Here is a 21316-nt window from a genome sequence, read left to right as displayed (position 1 = left end):
GTCACCGTTTGTCAAAGATGGCAGAAGGGACTAAAGCATTGTGTGTGACACTGGTATAATGTCAGAGAAAGAGTGGTGGCATAATAGCAGGATGTGTTTAAGACGTCCTCTCCCCTAAAGTCTCTGTGCGTCTGGAACTGTGGCTCCCATTTTAAACCACACATGGATTAAATCAGGAGGGGGAGCACATTACCCTGCCAACTATGAGCCTGTCATTTGTGACAGGCTCATAGTTGCCACAAGTGAAGAGTGGGTGGTGGGGGGCTTGAAAATGTCTTGTGTTCTTGGACTCAACTTTAAAGGGGAGGTAGGATTTATCCAAATAGGCCAGTCCGACCTCTGTGCTGCAGAATGTGAATCTCTAGCCGCTAAACGTTTGGCTCTGTGCTCTTAAGATGAGGACATTCTGGTTCAGACCCGTGGCAAATGGAGGAAACTATACTTAATGGATAATCGGACCTTAGGTCATTGAATTGGCTGTACAAAACTTCCCATCGAAACGTCATTTTTAATATCGTATCGTGATATCTTGTGTGGACTGTTTGACAAGCTTTGTTCTGTCGACTGGTCAAATAATTGAGAAACTCAACCAATGACATTTTGGAACTTTCAGAACACAGTCAAATGGAAATGTTGGAACTGAGAAGATATACTGACTCACTTTATTCAATGATTCAAGTGTGACCCCCTCAAAGAGTCAATCTCCCGGAATTCTGCTCAGTCTTTGATCACATGATCGTCTTGGCCTTGGTTTGGTTCTGTTGCTCATGTCCAGTGAAGCTGTTTCTCTTCAATGTGCTTTTCATTTGGCCATGCAAGAGGAGGAGTGTGTGTGGACCAATCAAACGCTGGACTCAAATGACCTTTTGCTGTTTATTATATAAAATCAGTAACAATGAAGAGCAGTGAAGTACTAGCCTATAGTATGATGGAGCAACCTGGCTGATACTAGCCTATAGTATGATGGAGCTACCTGGCTGATACTAGCCTATATGATGGAGCTACCTGGCTGATACTAGCCTATAGTATGATGGAGCTACCTGGCTGATACTAGCCTATAGTATGATGGAGCTACCTGGCTGATACTAGCCTATATGATGGAGCTACCTGGCTGATACTAGCCTATAGTATGATGGAGCTACCTGGCTGATACTAGCCTATAGTATGATGGAGCTACCTGGCTGATACTAGCCTATAGTATGATGGAGCTACCTGGCTGATACTAGCCTATAGTATGATGGAGCTACCTGGCTGATACTAGCCTATATGATGGAGCTACCTGGCTGATACTATCCAATAGTATGATGGAGCTACCTGGCTGATACCTGGCTGATACTAGCTGATACTATAGTATGATGGAGCTATAGTATGATGGAGCTACCTGGCTGATACTAGCCTATAGTATGATGGGGCTACCTGGCTGATACTTGCCTATAGTATGATGGATGGAGCTACCTGGCTGATACTAGCCTATAGTATGATGGAGCTACCTGGCTGATACTAGCCTATACCTGATGGATGGAGCTACCTGGCTGATACTAGCCTATATATGATGGGGCTACCTGGCTGATACTAGCCTATATGATGGAGCTACCTGGCTGATACTAGCCTATAGTATGATGGAGCTACCTGGCTGATACTAGCCTATAGTATGATGGAGGAGCTACCTGGCTGATACCTAGATGGAGCCTGGCTGATACTAGTATGATGGAGCTACCTGGCTGATACTAGCCTATAGTATGATGGAGCTACCTGGCTGATACTAGCCTATAGTATGATGGAGCTACCTGGCTGATACTAGCCTATATGATGGAGCTACCTGGCTGATACTAGCCTATAGTGATGGAGCTACCTGGCTGATACTAGGATGCTACCTGGCCTGATGGACTGGCTGAGCCTATAGTATGATGGAGCTACCTGGCTGATACTAGCCTATAGTATGATGGAGCTACCTGGCTGATACTAGCCTATATGATACTAGCCTATATGATGGAGCTACCTGGCTGATACTAGCCTATAGTATGATGGAGCTACCTGGCTGATACTAGCCTATAGTATGATGGAGCTACCTGGCTGATACTAGCCTATATGATGGAGCCTGGCTGATACTAGCCTATATGATGGAGCTACCTGGCTGATACTAGCCTATAGTATGATGGAGCTACCTGGCTGATACTAGCCTATAGTATGATGGAGCTACCTGGCTGATACTAGCCTATAGTATGTGGATACCTGGCTGATACTAGCCTATAGTATGATGGAGCTACCTGGCTGATACTAGCCTATAGTATGATGGACCTGGCTGATACTAGCCTATAGTATGATGGAGCTGGCTGATACTAGCCTATAGTATGATGGAGCTACCTGGCTGATACTAGCCTATAGTATGATGGGGCTACCTGGCTGATACTAGCCTATATATGATGGAGCTACCTGGCTGATACTAGCCTATAGTATGATGGAGCTACCTGGCTGATACTAGCCTATAGTATGATGGAGCTACCTGGCTGATACTAGCCTATATGATGGAGCTACCTGGCTGATACTAGCCTATAGTATGATGGAGCTACCTGGCTGATACTAGCCTATAGTATGATGGAGCTACCTGGCTGATACTAGCCTATATGATGGAGCTACCTGGCTGATACTAGCCTATAGTATGATGGAGCTACCTGGCTGATACTAGCCTATAGTATGATGGAGCTACCTGGCTGATACTAGCCTATATGATGGAGCTACCTGGCTGATACTAGCCTATAGTATGATGGAGCTACCTGGCTGATACTAGCCTATAGTATGATGGAGCTACCTGGCTGATACTAGCCTATAGTATGATGGAGCTACCTGGCTGATACTAGCCTATATGATGGAGCTACCTGGCTGATACTAGCCTATATGATGGAGCTACCTGGCTGATACTATAGTATGATGGAGCTACCTGGCTGATACTAGCCTATAGTATGATGGAGCTACCTGGCTGATACTAGCCTATATGGCTACCTGGCTGATACTAGCCTATAGTATGATGGAGCTACCTGGCTGATACTAGCCTATAGTGATGGACCTGGCTGATACTAGCCTGATGGACTACCTAGCCTATATGATGGAGCTACCTGGCTGATACTAGCCTATAGATACCTATGATGGAGCTACCTGGCTGATACTAGCCTATAGTATGATGGAGCTACCTGGCTGATACTAGCCTATAGTATGATGGAGCTACCTGGCTGATACTAGCCTATAGTATGATGGAGCTACCTGGCTGATACTAGCCTATAGTATGATGGAGCTACCTGGCTGATACTAGCCTATAGTATGATGGAGCTACCTGGCTGATACTAGCCTATAGTATGATGGAGCTACCTGGCTGATACTAGCCTATAGTATGATGGAGCTACCTGGCTGATACTAGCCTATAGTATGATGGAGCTACCTGGCTGATACTAGCCTATAGTATGATGGAGCTACCTGGCTGATACTAGCCTATAGTATGATGGAGCTACCTGGCTGATACTAGCCTATAGTATGATGGAGCTACCTGGCTGATACTAGCCTATGATGGAGATGGAGCTACCTGGCTGATACTAGCCTATAGTATGATGGAGCTACCTGATACTAGCCTATAGTATGATGGAGCTACCTGGCTGATACTAGCCTATAGTATGATGGAGCTACCTGGCTGATACTAGCCTATAGTATGATGGAGCTACCTGGCTGATACTAGCCTATAGTATGATGGAGCTACCTGGCTGATACTAGCCTATAGTATGATGGAGCTACCTGGCTGATACTAGCCTATAGTATGATGGAGCTACCTGGCTGATACTAGCCTATAGTATGATGGAGCTACCTGGCTGATACTGGCTGATACTAGCCTATAGTATGATGGAGCTACCTGGCTGATACTAGCCTATAGATGGATGATACTAGCCTATATGAGCTACCTGGCTGATACTAGCCTATAGTATGATGGAGCTACCTGGCTGATACTAGCCTATAGTATGATGGAGCTACCTGGCTGATACTAGCCTATAGTATGATGGAGCTACCTGGCTGATACTAGCCTATAGTATGATGGAGCTACCTGGCTGATACTAGCCTATATATGATGGAGCTACCTGGCTGATACTAGCCTATAGTATGATGGAGCTACCTGGCTGATACTAGCTGATGATGGAGCTAGCCTGATACTAGCCTATAGTATGATGGAGCTACCTGGCTGATACTAGCCTATAGTATGATGGAGCTACCTGGCTGATACTAGCCTATAGTATGATGGAGCTACCTGGCTGATACTAGCCTATATGATGGATGATGGAGCTACCTGGCTGATACTAGCCTATAGTATGATGGAGCTGATACTAGCCTATAGTATGATGGAGCTACCTGGCTGATACTAGCCTATATGATGGAGCTACCTGGCTGATACTAGCCTATAGTATGATGGAGCTACCTGGCTGATACTAGCCTATAGTATGATGGAGCTACCTGGCTGATACTAGCCTATAGTATGATGGAGCTACCTGGCTGATACTAGCCTATAGTATGATGGAGCTACCTGGCTGATACTAGCCTATAGTATGATGGAGCTACCTGGCTGATACTAGCCTATATGATGGAGCTACCTGGCTGATACTAGCCTATAGTATGATGGAGCTACCTGGCTGATACTAGCCTATATGATGGAGCTACCTGGCTGATACTAGCCTATAGTATGATGGAGCTACCTGGCTGATACTAGCCTATATGATGGAGCTACCTGGCTGATACTAGCCTATAGTATGATGGAGCTACCTGGCTGATACTAGCCTATATGATGGAGCTACCTGGCTGATACTAGCCTATATGATGGAGCTACCTGGCTGATACTAGCCTATATGATGGAGCTACCTGGCTGATACTAGCCTATATGATGGAGCTACCTGGCTGATACTAGCCTATATGATGGAGCTACCTGGCTGATACTAGCCTATATGATGGAGCTACCTGGCTGATACTAGCCTATAGTATGATGGAGCTACCTGGCTGATACTAGCCTATAGTATGATGGAGCTACCTGGCTGATACTAGCCTATAGTATGATGGAGCTACCTGGCTGATACTAGCCTATAGTATGATGGAGCTACCTGGCTGATACTAGCCTATATGATGGAGCTACCTGGCTGATACTAGCCTATAGTATGATGGAGCTACCTGGCTGATACTAGCCTATAGTATGATGGGGCTACCTGGCTGATACTAGCCTATATGATGGAGCTACCTGGCTGATACTAGCCTATATGATGGAGCGACCTGGCTGATACTAGCCTATAGTATTATGGAGCTACCTGGCTGATACTAGCCTATAGTATGATGGGGCTACCTGGCTGATACTAGCCTATATGATGGAGCTACCTGGCTGATACTAGCCTATAGTATGATGGAGCTACCTGGCTGATACTTGCCTTTATGATGGAGCTACCTGGCTGATATTCATTACAACCTCAATATCAAAGATAGGTCTGTGTTAACAGCCGTGGGCACAGCGCAGTGAATGTATTGCTTACTTCCTGTCCTCTCTAAAGGGAAGCGACTCCCCTTGTTGACGTCTCCTAGTGGAGCTGTGTTGTTCTCTTTTAGTTTATCTTGATTCAATCCCTCAGAAAGGAAAAGCTGTTTTCACTGCCTGTTCTATCTGGGCATCAAACAGTGAATCTACTGTTCTACCCAAGACGGCCACCTTTTACCTTGTAGGTGTCCCAGTTCCTGAAGAAGTTGACGGAGCCGTCCTGGCGTCTCTGAATGACTGTCCAGCCGCCGGGGTCGTGCCTCTGGTCACACCACACCTGCATCAACCGGTTGGCGTTCTCAGGCTTGACCAGGTACATGCCACTGGTGGCGTGACCCTCCTCGAGAGCAGCAAGGCAGTCCTTGAAAGGCCCTGCGAAAAGAGGTCATGATGTAAGTAATAGTCATGCGAACAAAAGGTTCAAGGGTTGAAAGCTTGTGATTAAACACAGCTGGGGAAAGGTTTTCCATGGGATGATGTGGTCAAGCATGGTCCAGGGAGCTATTGTGCTCCCTCCTGGGTTTCCTCCTTTTAGTTTATCAGAACCCTGATTTGAAAGAATGCTGGGAAAAGTTGCCTATCTTACTCCACTCTCTCAACCCTCCAGCTGAGCTCAATCTCTTCTTAATAACCCTGGAAACCGGTTCCCATTTGCTCATCCACTAAGCTGATTATCTCCATGGTATAGCTTCTTATTCTGTGGTTACACAGTTCTTTTAGAAATCCTGGGGCTCCCAAGTTTTTTTCTTTCTTGCTGGTAAAAACTCTGTTTTAGGGCCTAGAATTGACTTTGGCTGCAGTAAGGGATGGGGGGGGGGGGCATAGCTGCCAGGAGGCTGACGCAGGCCAAGAACAACACTGGCATGAGGGTTGCGGAGAGAGGTAAGCGCTTTACTGGCATACAGTAGCCTGTAGATTATCAGGTACCCTAAAGTTTCTCTTGGAAATAGCACAGCTGTTAATATCATTTTATTGGGCATATGTTCCTTTATCCTGGTGACGCCGATTTACTTTGCCAGAGTGCTGACTAACGAGGAAACCCTCTAATGTTGAGGTGCACTGGAAACGTCTATGATAAACCCTCGTCTCGTCATTTCAGGAAGAAATATTTGACCAAACCTGGTAAATATTTGTCTCCACATGAGGTAAATGTATTTTACATGAGACATGTCCAAAATGGCACTGTAGACCACTGCAGTAATTGACATGACCTTGTATTTAAATATTCAGCTTGTTTTTTTTTTTGGAGGTGTCAGACTGTCCCTTCCCACCCGTCTACTAGTTAGCAGTGTTTATGCAAACATTGCTATCCTACGACATCATTTCCTGCTGGCTCTCAGTGACCGTTTAGGATTTTTTTTCCCGGTTCAACCTGAGTGACAATTGCTGTTTTTATGATGACTCCATGTCTAGCAGGATAGCGTGTGTTCAACAACTTTAAGTGTTCAATTCATATTGGACAGGAGTGCTGGGAACCACACATAATGGTGTAAGGTCTGTAATAAAAATCAAATGGATCAGAGAGGAGCATTGTCCCCAGCCAAGCTGAGACTTTCTTGGAACTATAAATCGTAATCTGGGCATAGTCAAATAGCTGTGAATTTTCTATCACAACTCTAATTGTGTGTCGTCGTTGTCGTCGTCGTCGTCGTCGTCCCCCCCTCCACCCCCTCATCTAGGAGCACGGAGAGAACTCCTGTGAGTGTTGTCGCAAGGCAGTTATTTCTAATGATGCCCACACACAACGTGTGGCATGGTGGCAGTGAGCTAAATCACCGTAACCCACACACTCCGTCCCCTTAACACTAGAACCGCCATAGGCCAACTGCCACTGATGTTTAATCTTGTAAATCATTTTTAAAAATGCCCCTTTTGAAAAAAGCGAAGTCCTGCTCCTTCCCTGACTTTAACTAAATGTTTGTATTTTACGTTGCTCATTTGTCAGCTTTAAAAAAAAAATCACAAACAGAAAATAATTTGGTGCCTTTTTAGCTGGGTTTTTTTTCACATTTTCCCCTACCTTAATCTGTTAAGACAATGTGCTCTAGAATGTTGGTATCCAGCCAGGCTCCAAGACAATGTGCTCTAGAATGTTGGTACCCAGCCAGGCTCCAAGACAATGTGCTCTAGAATGTTGGTACCCAGCCAGGCTCCAAGACAATGTGCTCTAGAATGTTGGTACCCAGCCAGGCTCCAAGACAATGTGCTCTAGAATGTTGGTACCCAGCCAGGCTCCAAGACAATGTGCTCTAGAATGTTGGTACCCAGCCAGGCTCCAAGACAATGTGCTCTAGAATGTTGGTACCCAGCCAGGCTCCAAGACAATGTGCTCTAGAATGTTGGTACCCAGCCAGGCGCTAAGACAATGTGCTGTAGGACATTGATACCCAGCCAGGCGCTAAGACAATGTGCTCTAAAATGTTGGTACCCAGCCAGGCGCTAAGACAATGTGCTCTAGAACGTTGGTACCCAGCCAGGCGCTAAGACAATGTGCTCTAGAACGTTGGTACCCAGCCAGGCGCTAAGACAATGTGCTGTAGGACATTGATACCCAGCCAGGCGCTAAGACAATGTGCTCTAAAATGTTGGTACCCAGCCAGGCGCTAAGACAATGTGCTCTAGAACGTTGGTACCCAGCCAGGCGCTAAGACAATGTGCTCTAGAACGTTGGTACCCAGCCAGGCGCTAAGACAATGTGCTGTAGGACATTGATACCCAGCCAGGCGCTAAGACAATGTGCTCTAGAACGTTGGTACCCAGCCAAGTGCTAATGAGTCTCTCTCTCTCTCCTCACTGAATGGGTGATAATTGCGCATGTTACTTCACAATTTAGTTTAAATTAGGCCCAACTGAATGATATGGAGGGTGAAAAGGTTGATTTAATTTAGAAAAACAATAGTCTGAGTTTGGTATCCTTATTTATCAGCGTTGGCGCTCATGTTTATAAATAATTTGACCACACTCCTTGTGGGTTGATACCATTCTCTTTTACGTTATACTGTTTTATTTACTATGACTCTATTAATAATCACATTTATTCTAAAGGGAAACAAAAACATACATGTTACAGTAGGCCTTTAGAATAATGCGAAACATATCCTTGACTCTATCCAAGTTGATGAGCATTGGGAAGCAAACGATTCCAGTCGGCCTGTGAAGCCGACCTATTGAAGCTACTGCTAAGCTACACCTACATTTATTTCACACATAATAAGACAAGATTACATTGATAATAGTCTGAATTACAATATTATCAGTGGTACCATTTTGTGCATCTTGTAGACAGATGCAGAGAAAGGAGCATCACTTTATCAAATCCTCCTTCAGCCTGCCATGCAAGTAAAATATCTCGATTTCTTTATAGTATCAGAAAGAGCGTATTCTGCAGGTTCTATGACACGTTGTCCGAACATTCAAGAGGTGCAGCTCTATTTCCAAATGTAACTTTTTACAAGAATATCTGCGCTGTTCATGGGTTCAGCACATGGCCACTGGTTCATTGGTTCAGCACATGGCCACTGGTTCATTGGTTCAGTGCATGGCCACTCATGCGGCAGCATTGCTCTGGATGCTAAGAAAATACTATATATTTGTATTTATTATTAAAAAATGTTTTTACTTTTACCCCTAATTTCGTTATTAATTATCCAATGGGTAGGTAGTATTGTCTCGTCGCTGCAACTTCCGTACGGACTCTTTAGAGGCGAAGGTCGAGAGCCATGCGTCCTCTGAAACATGACCCAACCAAGCCGCACTGCTTCTTGACACAATGCCCACTTAACCCGGAAGCCAGCCACACCAATGTGTCGGAGGAAACACTCTTCACCTGGCGACTGTGTCAGCGTGCATTGCGCCCGGCCCGCCACAGGAGTCGCTAGAGCACGATGGGAGAAGAACATCCTTGCGGTCAATCCCTCCCCTAACCCGGACGACGCTGGGACAATTGTGCACTGCCCCATGGGTCTCCCGGGTTGCGGCCGGCTGCGACAGAGCCTGTCATCGAACCAGGATCTCTCGTGGCATAGCTAGCAACTGCGAATGTAGTGCCTTAGACCACTGCGCCACTTGGGAGGCCCAAGCAAAGACTAGTTAAATAATAAACGTCAAATATGCTATTCTGTTTTATTTTAAATACATTGTGATGGACTTGGAACTAGTGGGTTTAAACATATATATATATTTTTTTAGGTACAGCCTAGAGTAACATAAACTAATGAACATGCTATTATGTACTTTTTAAAAATTATTATAATGTTACCTACGACCTTTATAAACACAACCAACTGATTATTCTTTTATTAGACTGTTAGAATGTTGATGTGGCGTCATTGGCTGGAATTATCTTTTTTTATTTTTTATTATACAAAACATACCCATGACTCTATCTAAACAAATAACTATTGTTCTATTTTTCCATGGATATATATTTCGACATGCAATTCATGCTTTACAATTGTTTATGCACTATTTATCAGGCCTTGGTGTGCTTATGCTTGTGGACCTTGTGGATTGATGTGCATCTGATGCTTAGTCTGATGGGGACGCCCGGCAACGTTCTCTACGTTCTCAACGTTCTCTAGCAGGTACTGATAGGCTGAAAGGCCAGGTGCTGCTACTGTTAAAGGGCGTGGTTTATTTCACACTTTTGACCAATCAGTGTAAATCACGATGGAGCCACTCTTAGAGTGGTCTCTCCACTGTTTAGGAGAACACGGGGAACATTTTTAAAAAAGGGCCTGAGGTAATTCAAGCTGTAGTCGAGCTCTGCGGGAAGCTCACTGTCACCTACTGCCAATGAAAATGGGCCAGACAAATCTAATTTGTCTTCTCTTTCGCTTTCCCCCAAGGCCCTTGCGGATACACTCTGGTTCCGAGCTGATCTGCTCCTGTATTTATGAGCTGAAGCTTCCACTTTACTTTCTTCTCCTCTCTCTACTGATTTAATGCCCACTGTGGAGAACTCCTGGTCGGACAGAAACTGAAGGCTGTAAGGACTACTGTGTGTGTGTGGAGGGGGGGACCCTAAATGCAGGCATATGTCTGCATTTGATATCCCCTCAGCAGTCTCTCGCTCCCAGCTTGTTGTCGATCAACTCCAGGAGGCTCATGTAACTGCAGTTACTTCACCTTTTTTTTCAGTGGCGTACCACAGTTTTGCAAGGCCCCCCTTTTTAGGGGAAAAACCACTAACTTCCTGCAATTACCCCCAAAATTCCCATAAGGCAAATTTTTTTTTCAGTTTTATAGCTAATCTCATGCTATACTACAAATGTTACCACGAGGTTGAGAGAAAATGTTCAATTTTTTAAGAATTTACTGTAATCCTAAATGGTTTTGTCCTGCTTAATAATGTGTTCATATGCTATCTGGAGAGGGGGGTCTGCGGGCAGGGAGTGGTACACCAGGGTCTCTTTTCCTATATTAAAACCAGCCCCTATCTAATACTGGTCTGGCTCCTATGAAAACCAGCCCCTATCTAATACTGGTCTGGCTCCTATGAAAACCAGCCACTATCTAATACTGGTCTGGCTTCTATGAAAACCAGCCACTATCTAATACTGGTCTGGCTTCTATGAAAACCAGCCACTATCTAATACTGGTCTGGCTTCTATGAAAACCAACCACTATCTAATACTGGTCTGGCTTCTATGAAAACCAGCCCCTATCTAATACTGGTCTGGCTTCTATGAAAACCAGCCCCTATCTAATACTGGTCTGGCTTCTATGAAAACCAGCCACTATCTAATACTGGTCTGGCTTCTATGAAAACCAGCCACTATCTAATACTGGTCTGGCTTCTATGAAAACCAACCACTATCTAATACTGGTCTGGCTTCTATGAAAACCAGCCCCTATCGAATACTGGTCTGGCTTCTATGAAAACCAGCCCCTATCTAATACTGGTCTGGCTTCTATGAAAACCAGCCCCTATCTAATACTGGTCTGGCTTCTATGAAAACCAGCCCCTATCTAATACTGGTCTGGCTTCTATTAATGGCTTCTATCATATATGATTAATAGCCGTTCTGTGTTTGCTGTATCTCTCTCTTCTCCTTCTCTCTCCCTGCTTCGATCCTCGCTTTAATTTCCTTGGTTGGAAAGGTGTCATTGTCATAGACCCGAGGGGCTCAAATCCTCCTCACACCTTGTGAATCAGTGGGTTGCTAGATTCTTTCCACTGTGTCTGCCAGCTCGCTCCTGAGAAGCTCTCCACTGCCAGACTGCCAATGCAATTGAAATGATAAGCTTTTGTTAAACCCCCCTCCTCCTGCAGGAATTAATCTATCATTGTGCAAGCGGGGCATCGACATGTCTCTTCAAGAACAAGGGATTCGTTATTAAGATTGACTAATCCAGTCTGTTGACAAATTGTTTCCAATTGTCATTAATTCCCTCCACCTGAATATATAATCCTTACTTACTGGGAAACATGTATTTTCACACCCTACTGTTCAGTTATTTTCTTGTGGATTTTAAAGATGCTCTAAAGTCGTAGAAAACAAATGGTGAGCAGTTGTGCAACATCATTAGCATTTGTAAAGGCACACCAATAGTAGTAATATAATTAATTTTGCTATGGATTAAGCAGAGACTGCAAAAACCCACAAACATCTTTAAAATCTCGACAGGGATGACTATGATCCCCAGGGCCCTACTTTCCACAGAGGTTAAGATATCTCAGAGCCTGACAAATTATACTTTCCACAGAGGTTCCAGAGCAGAGGTTAAGATATCCCATCCCATGACAAATTATACTTTCCACAGAGGTTAAGATGACAAATTATACCCACAGAGAGCCTGACAAATTATACTTTCCACAGAGGTTAAGATATCCCAGAGCCTGACAAATTATACTTTCCACAGAGGTGTAAAATATCCCAGAGCCTGACAAATGATACACCACAGAGGTTAAGATATCCCAGAGCCTGACAAATTATACTTTCCACAGAGGTTAAGATATCCCAGAGCCTGACAAATTATACTTTCCACAGAGGTTAAGATATCCCAGAGCCTGACAAATTATACTTTCCACAGAGGTGTAAAATATCCCAGAGCCTGACAAATGATACACCACAGAGGTGTGGATGTATGTAATTTACTGTTTTGCATGGACAGTACTGAGAGGGTGTTTTAAGTTGTGTTAGCAGATTCTGTTGAGTGAAGGGTGTTGCTGGAATATGAAGGTGCATTTTAAAAAATAATAATAATCATTTTGCTGCCCCAAAACGATCATTTTCTCTATCAAACATTTTCTTTTCCTCTCTAAGTATTAGTTCTGACCTTGCGGCAGACTTACTCACCTGTTGCATACTACCAATCGAACACTCAACATACTCTTGAATGCCCCACGGCTTCTACGTAGTGATGAAAAGCACCATCCCAACACATTTCATTCCTAAGTGGATGCTGAAAGGTATGTGTTTGTGTGCTCAAATTTGTTTGCAAGTTGTTTAAAAATTATAATTTTTTAAAATGGTGTTAAGCCAATTTGTCCCATTTTCAGGCGTTGGAGACACTCCGCCAGTACCTGTCAAACAGAAGCTGCCGAGATTATCTGAAAGCCATGTGGGAAAGCTGCCACCATTTTGAATTCAATCATCTGTACAGTGTCTCCTGGTTGTCAAAAAAACAACTCATGGTTGATTTGAGGCCTTTTTTTGCACTGAGACAATGCTCTGCATGCTCCTAACCCTCAGCAGTCAGCGATTTGTGTGTGTGGTTCTGCTCTCTGCATCACCACCATGGGATCCTTCTGTTCACTTTCAAAATATGGTTATCCAACCCTAAGAAATCATGGTTCAGACGCCGCGATCTTCAGATCCTGGATTGAGATGAGTAGTCACAAGGAAGAGTTTGTTTCCCGGGTTAGGGTCAACTTTGCATATTTTTTTTTCTTTTTTTTTTGCCTGTTAATTTATGCCTGTATTCTTTTCCGATGAAATGTCAGACTCATTACTCTTCTCAGCCTAATCCCATTTTTAAGTCTGCAGTGTATTGAGACATACGGGCTGCTTCGGGACAATGCACGGCTCAAGTAAATATTGTTGAGGTGTGTTTAGATGGGCTGCTAGCCAAAGACCCTTTCCAGAGTCTCGCTGCGTATGCCTGTCAGCCTTTTTCCCCTGTCTCGAGGATTTGTGAGGAGTGAAAGTGATTTGTTCTGTGTCACAGCAGGATGGATAAATGTACCTCTCTTATGCTTCTGTGACTGAGCAAAGTGTATATTCTCTGGAATGTAGAGGAACTCTTTAGTTGGAGGCAGACACTTAAGAAAAGCTTAATGAAACTATTATTTCCATAAATCTGCTGTGAAACCTCATCGAGAGGAGAAGTTTTTTACCTTGGAGTGTGCTGTTCATACAGTCTCCCTTTCGGATTGACACATCGCTATGGTCACATGGACATGGTGTACAGGCCTTTCCCTTTTGAAGATTATAATTGAATAAACTTTTCTTGAGTTTACTGACTTCTCGGACAAGTTGAGTTACTGCTACTGTTTAACCTCATTAATAACACCGTAGAGGGAGAGAAGGGGGGGGGGGGTCAGAAGGGGAAGGTACGCAACTGAGGGCTTGTTTGTGGTGGATGGCTGGTGAGTACCGGGGAAGGTACTCACCTGAGGGCTTGTTTGTGGTGGATGGCTGGTGAGTACCGGGGAAGGTACTCACTTGAGGGCTTGTTTGTGGTGGATGGCTGGTGAGTACCGGGGAAGGTACTCACTTGAGGGCTTGTTTGTGGTGGATGGCTGGTTAGTGCTGGGGAAGGTACTCACCTGAGGGCTTGTTTGTGGTGGATGGCTGGTGAGTACCGGGGAAGGTACTCACTTGAGGGCTTGTTTGTGGTGGATGGCTGGTGAGTACCGGGGAAGGTACTCACCTGAGGGCTCCTTTGTGGTGGATGGCTGGTGAGTGCCGGGGAAGATACTCACCTGAGGGCTCCTTTGTGGTGGATGGCTGGTGAGTGCCGGGGAAGATACTCACCTGAGGGCTTGTTTGTTGTGGATGGCTGGTGAGTGCCACTGGGCATGGTGGGCAGCGGAGGTGGCAACGCTTTGGAGTTCTGGTCGCTCTGGATTTCATTGGTGATCTGGTTGCTGCGGGTGTATGTGGGTGGATGGTAGGGTTTACTAGCCACTGGTGACGCTACCGGCCTCTGCTGCGTAGGTTGCTGTGGCACCACGGGGGGCTGAGGGCGAACAGGACGAGACCTTTCTCTCTCTCCCCCATACGAGTGGCCCCCTCGGCGGCAATGCTGCTCCAACTGCACGATGATGGCGCTCTGGTTGCCGGCGAGGGCGGATAAGTGCTGGTACTTGTGCTCCAGGTCACGGTAGCGCGAAGCCAGCCGACCCATCTCAGAGGTGTGGTTGAGCACACGATTCTCCAGCTGAGACACCTCCAGGGCGTTGTCCCGCTTGCGGATGATCTCGTGTAGCAGCTGCATGTAGAGTTGCGTGACGCGAGCGTTCATGTTGCGGCTCTCCTTGCGCAGGAGCTTGACCTCGTTGACGATGCCGCCGTCCACCTCCACCAGCTGCTGCAGCGACTCCATCTGTCGCCGCTGCTTCTGAAGCTCGCCGTTCAGTAGCTCCAGCTCCTGTTTGTTGACCCGGTTCTCTAGGAGGCTGTCGGGCTCCTTGGAGTTAACGCAGATGGCGCCGGTTTGCTTCTGCTGGGGGACGATAAAAGTGTAGGAGCACTTGTCTACTTGCGAGGAGGCGTCAGCGGACGCAGCACGCTTGGTGCGTCCGGCGAAGAGGAACTCCCGCTCCAGAACCTCATCTATGCTCTCCAACTCCTCGGCCTCCGCCTGCAGTGTGGAGCCCGGCCCGCAGACCAGCAGCAGCACCAGAGGAAAAACCACAGGGAGAATCATACTGCAGACCGTAGCACCCTTACAAGAACGGTCTCTGTTTTTTGAAAAATAAGAGAGAAGAGGAGAAAAATAATCAAGTCTGTTCCTCTCCCAACAACATTCATTGACAACAGACATTCAGTGTAGAAATGTATATTGAAGTAAAAGACAGTCGCTCTGTATTGTCCCAGTAAGTACACAGTCAGTTTTGAGAAGTTTTAGTGAAAGCACTCCACTAAAGCCATGCCCTGCTCGTAAAATACTGTTGTCTAATTTTCATTGGCACCCTCTGCATAGAAACAGTAACCAACACAAGGAGGTTTACGTTCCATCACTATTGCACATTCCCGGTCAGCTATCTCAGGTGTTCTACCCGGCCTGATGAACCCCATTTTGAACTGAGAAATCTAAACCAGTGGGTTTATTGGAAGGCGTTTTGCTTCATCTGAATAGAGAACCTGTCAAACTACGACAGGTTTAGACGACATTATTCACCACAGACGGATGAGGATGCACTAATGGAAGGTGAGGATTGTGTTCTACCACCTCAAGGTCTGCTTCGCATCAGAGTATAAACACTCGCATGCATTGAAATCCCATGTCTCCTGGAGCCTCTTATCTACCTCTGGCATCAAAATATCCATTATCACTTGGAGTAATTATCCAAATAGCTCGATATGTCCTGCAAAGGGTGTTTAGAAGGAATGCCTCTGTGTTAAGATCAACTACTGGTTGGCATGGAGCCTAGCTACATTCTGTTAGTGTTGGACTAGTAACCCGAAAGGTTGCTGGATCGAATCCCCGAGCTGACATGGTAAAAATCTGTCGTTCTGACCCTGAACAAGGCAGTTAACCCACTGTTCCCCGGGCCCCGAATACATGGATGTCGATTAAGGCAGCTCCCTGCACCTCTCTGATTCAGAGGGTTAAATGCAGGAGACACATTTCAGTTGAAGGCATTCAGTTGTACAGCTGACCTTTCCCCATTTTCTTTTTATATATACAGAAGTATGCGATCACTTTTGGGATGAATTGGAACGCCATTAAGCTAACACGCCTAATTGCCCAACATCAGTGCCCGACCTCACTAACGCTCTTGTCGCTGAATGGAAACAAGTCCCTGCAGCAAAGGGGGGACCCGACCAACTCCATATTAATGCCCATGATTTTTGGAATGAGATGTTCAACGAGCAGGTGTCCACACACTGTTGGTCATTGTTGGGACGGCAGGGTAGCCTTGTGGTTAGAGTGCAAGTTCAAATCCCCGAGCTGACAAGGTACAAATCTGTCATTTTGCCCCTGAACAGGCGGTTAACCCACTGTTCCTAGGCCGTCATTGAAAATAAGAATTACTTCTTAACTGACTTGCCTAGTTAAATAAAGGTAAAATAAAATAAATGTGTTTTTTTGGGATAGGTGACTCGGGTTAGGGGAAATTTTTATTTGAGACTGGATTGGGAAGTTTTGACTCCATTGCTGTCATTTTGCTGGGCGTGGTCTCATTCATGAGTGACAGCTTGTACACGTTCTCATAAATACAAGTGATGCTTTTCAGCCTTGTTACTCTGGAAATGTCCCCCCAACCCACCTGCACCCACCTGTCCCTGATTTGACTTGAACCTCGTATAGCAAGGCATATGAAATGGCCATGCCATTGCTTTTAAGTGTGACCTCACTCTTTTCCATTTTAGCAGCCTTTTATTAGCCTGCTGTAGCTGGAATATCTATAGGGGGGCCTTCGGGCCAATTAAAAATGTCTATAAGCTTTGCTTCAATGTAAGTTTGCATTGTTGTGTGACACAATTAGACTTTAATGGAAAGCGTTTGTTGTTTTATTGCTTTTGACCAATTACAACAGTTGGTTGTGGCCATGGTTACATGCATAGTTAAAAAAAATTGCATTCTAAATTGTGAGTACCTTCTCCCGAGATAATGCAACGTGCGCGTGTGTCCTCGGCCAGGTATGGTGAAGCCTAACCCTCGTCTGACTCCCCTTCCAGCGGGATAGGAATTACTTCACTGCAGAACACAATTGTTGTTTTACCTTCTGTATGTGTGGGTCGTTGCCTGCTGTGTGTGTGTGGGTCGTTGCCTGCTGTGTGTGTGGGTCGTTGCCTGCTGTGTGTGTGGGTCGTTGCCTGCTGTGTGTGTGGGTCGTTGCCTGCTGTGTGTGTGGGTCATTGCCTGCAGTGTGTGTGGGTCGTTGCCTGCTGTGTGTGTGGGTCGTTGCCTGCTGTGTGTGTGGGTCGTTGCCTGCTGTGTGTGTGGGTCGTTGCCTGCTGTGTGTGTGGGTCGTTGCCTGCTGTGTGTGTGGGTCGTTGCCTGCTGTGTGTGTGGGTCGTTGCCTGCTGTGTGTGTGGGTCGTTGCCCGCTGTGTGTGCGGGTCGTTGCCCGCTGTGTGTGCGGGTCGTTGCCTGCTGTGTGTGCGGGTCGTTGCCCGCTGTGTGTGCGGGTCGTTGCCTGCTGTGTGTGTGGGTCGTTGCCTGCTGTGTGTGCGGGTCGTTGCCCGCTGTGTGTGTGGGTCGTTGCCTTCTGTGGGTATTTTAAGTAGGTTGTTATCATTTTGTGGCCATCAGAGGGACCCTTGTCTAGCAGCTAGATGAAATGACTAGAGATCAGATATCACAACGGACACTGTTCACTCACGCAAACGTTTAACGCAAAATAACACTAGTGAAAAGTAGCATATGTACGTGGAAACAGTTCACATTTATATTTTGTAGAGTCAGTAAATATTTCACGATGCATTAAATCACCATAACCTTCAGCTTTGAAGGTGTATTGAAATTTAACAAAGCCTTTTTAACTCGTTGAGTGTTAAGCGACCTACACCTGTTATGCTCCGTTTGAAATACCTGCAACTTCAACCCTGTTGCTAACTTCATCAATCCCTATTCTGTTGAACAGGCTATATTTACTCTGCCCTCTACCAAAGATGATCTAATTATATTAAAGATGGCCGAGTGACCGCTCTAACAGTGGAAATGCATGTCCTCAATGATTGAAGGCGGGTGAGATCAGGTGGAACCATTCTAGCCAATGAGAGGGCAGATACACGTGTGAACAAGCTGTTTTTCTCAGTTGACGAAATACACATGTGCATCCACTTATCAGTGTTAGGGTTGTAACAGCCTAAAACAATACAAAATGTATATTCAATCAATTAAGCCTCACGTGATTCAACACTCTCTGATAGACCTCAGTAAACAAAAAGGGTTTATCTCACACGGACAGATTTTGGGCATAGTAAATCCTCTTACTTCACCTCTTCCTCTCGGCCGCTACCTTGTTAGCATGTTATATTTATTTTGCCCTCTACCTAACCCTCTAACTTGTCAATGATCACAAGGCCCTTAAAGTTGTCCGCATGCTTCCCAGACATAACAGTCCAGTAGTGTTTTTGTGAATATGTTATGACATTTTGTGAAAATGTTTTTGTTTGTTTTTAGACTTCGGTGAGTTTTTTTTTCTCCCCTGCTGTTCAGGCACATTTTCTTTTTTTTCCTGGAGGCAAGCCGATGTTCGTAACCGAAGTCTACGCCCCTTCGTCAGTGATTGGTCAACAGTATGGATTCTTCAATAGTCTTTTTTTGGCATTGAATAAGACTCGTTTTCATGCATTTCTTCATGAAAAGAATAATTCACCAAATGTTTGATGTAAAATTGCGTGACTAAGATCTCTTCGGCAAAAATACCAACATGAATGACAGATTTCTTAAATGACCTTAGATTAATACTGACTATTTTGAGGAAGTGTATACTGGCTAAGGCTTCTCAAAACAGATAAACAGTACTATTGCCATAAAAAATATGAACAATTAAGCAAATGTGTTTTAAGGGAGTATGCGAGAACACTCGTTCAATTCTGCTAGCCAGGTTTGACTAGACACCAGCCGAACTGAGGCATGCTGATACCTAGTGGTTCTATGACTACCACCCTCCGACCTCTTTCGCTCGACCTGTCTGTTCAACGTGTTCCAAGAGATCTGTCAGGGTCTCACCCAAACCACACCAGAGCTTTTCACATTCATGACTCTGGCACATTTTTATTAAATTTTTTATTTTTTTTACAATGGAAAAAAAACATTGACATTTTGTGTTTCTAGTTGAGCTTGAGTTTTTCTGGGCTCTTGAAAGCATTTTATGTTTTTACTCAGCCACAGTGCATCATTAAAGATGTGGGGTTTGCTGTGCCAACCCCCCACCACCCTCTCCCCGGGAAGTACGAGAGAAAATCATGCAAAAAGACCTCAGTGGAATTGGACAAGGGAGTTTTCCCTTAGCAAGTTATTATGATGTAACAGTCAATTAGCCGTTTTTCCCATTCTCTGTTTTGTTGGTGCGTTCGTGTAAATAAATAACTTGATGCCTCAGTGTCATGCTCACAACGCTACAGGCTCTTATTTCCTCATACGTTCAACACACACACACACGCCAATGCAAACCTAGCGACCCCACTTTTATCCAAACAGGACAGTGCTCTGCAGAACCCGTTCCACCCATCCCTCTTCATAGTGTCCCTTCGAGACTCTTAGACATGCTCTTATGAGAGCATTAGGGAAACTAGTAGCCCAACCCACGTCGAAGAAGAAGGTCGGAGTGTCTGTTATCAGCCAGACTACTACCCTGACTCCTTGTTATTAGGGTGCTGTCAACTAGGGGCAGGCCAAACACACACACACACACACACACACACACACACACACACACACACACACACACACACACACGATTCTGGAATGAGTGACATGCACTTCCCTCTTCGTTACCTTGTTCTCGTATTTCCTCAGAAAGATCCTGTCTGAGCGTGGATAAGAAGTGTCATTCAATTCCCCTCAGCTGTTCGTATCACTTTTACCCAAACATCACTCCATCCCTCCCTCCCACACAATCAATCAATCACATGTATTTATAAAGCCCTTTTTTTCAGCCAATGTCACAAAGTGCTATACAGAAACCCAGCCTAACCCCTCACACACACACACACACACACACACACACACACACACACACACACACACACACACAGCATGGCAAGAAAGGAGCCCCAGCAGCCGGGGATGAGAGACTGGCTCGTCTGCACCACAACAAGAAAAACAGACGACAGCGTCTCTTCTTCTAAAGCATCTAACCACAGCTAACCGCCTCTGTTAACCACCGGACTCCTGTCCATCAGAAGGACTGGGTTAAGTGGTATTTGACTTGATCAGAAGGACTGGGTTAAGTGGTAGTTGACTTGATCAGAAGGACTGGGTTTAGTGGTATTTGACTTGATCAGAAGGACTGGGTTAAGTGGTAGTTGACTTGATCAGAAGGACTGGGTTAAGTGGTAGTTGACTTGATCAGAAGGACTGGGTTAAGTGGTAGTTGACTTGATCAGAAGGACTGGGTTTAGTGGTATTTGACTTGATCAGAAGGACTGGGTTAAGTGGTAGTTGACTTGATCAGAAGGACTGGGTTAAGTGGTATTTGACTTGATCAGAAGGACTGGGTTAAGTGGTATTCGACTTGATCAGAAGGACTGGGTTAAGTGGTATTCGACTTGATCAGGACTGGGTTAAGTGGTAGTTGACTTGATCAGAAGCACTGGGTTAAGTGGTATTCGACTTGATCAGAAGGACTGGGTTAAGTGGTAGTTGACTTGATCAGAAGCACTGGGTTAAGTGGTATTCGACTCGTGGTATGACTAACGATGTACTTTCTAGTCATGTCCTGTTGGTTTCCGAGCCCTTACCTTGTGACTCTGCCGTAATGAGTCAAATGACTGTACTGAAAGCTATTCTCCTAGAACTTGAGGAGCAAATAGCAACCATGATCACAGGTAAAACTGGATTACAGATTATACACTGCTATAGTAAATTCAACAACAACAATAAAAATCTGTAATTTGGGATTACGGCTGGTTTGGTAATA

The 21316-nt window shown here is 45.2% G+C and overlaps 2 protein-coding genes and 1 long non-coding RNA gene across 9 annotated transcripts in view; 1 reads left to right on the top strand and 2 right to left on the bottom strand.

Annotated features, from left to right (window-relative positions):
- Window positions 1–21316, top strand: part of LOC118388042 (ras-specific guanine nucleotide-releasing factor RalGPS1) — a 319864-nt gene that overhangs the window by 168133 nt on the left and 130415 nt on the right. The window lies entirely within an intron of this gene.
- Window positions 1–21316, bottom strand: part of angptl2a (angiopoietin-like 2a) — a 28222-nt gene that overhangs the window by 5978 nt on the left and 928 nt on the right. The window contains exons 2-3 of the mRNA XM_035763888.2: window positions 14530–15458; window positions 5727–5920 (exon numbers count right to left, since the gene is read on the bottom strand). Coding sequence (XP_035619781.1) covers window positions 5727–5920; window positions 14530–15424 — 1089 coding nt within the window. The 5' untranslated portion in view covers window positions 15425–15458. The remainder of the gene's footprint in view (window positions 1–5726; window positions 5921–14529; window positions 15459–21316) is intronic.
- Window positions 1175–5064, bottom strand: LOC127931700 (uncharacterized). 2 transcript variants are annotated; one of them, XR_008142434.1, is made up of 3 exons: window positions 4923–5064; window positions 2376–2399; window positions 1175–1325 (listed from the first exon to the last, which is right to left on the bottom strand). It is a non-coding gene; the product is annotated as an uncharacterized LOC127931700 (long non-coding RNA). The 2 variants fall into 2 exon arrangements; XR_008142435.1 differs by lacking the exon at window positions 2376–2399 and adding an exon at window positions 1393–1416.

The sequence above is a fragment of the Oncorhynchus keta genome, chromosome 9, assembly GCF_023373465.1.
Source record: "Oncorhynchus keta strain PuntledgeMale-10-30-2019 chromosome 9, Oket_V2, whole genome shotgun sequence".
Taxonomy (NCBI): Eukaryota; Metazoa; Chordata; class Actinopteri; order Salmoniformes; family Salmonidae; genus Oncorhynchus; species Oncorhynchus keta.
Note: the sequence above shows the minus strand (reverse complement) of the source record. Positions and strands in the feature narration are given on the sequence as shown.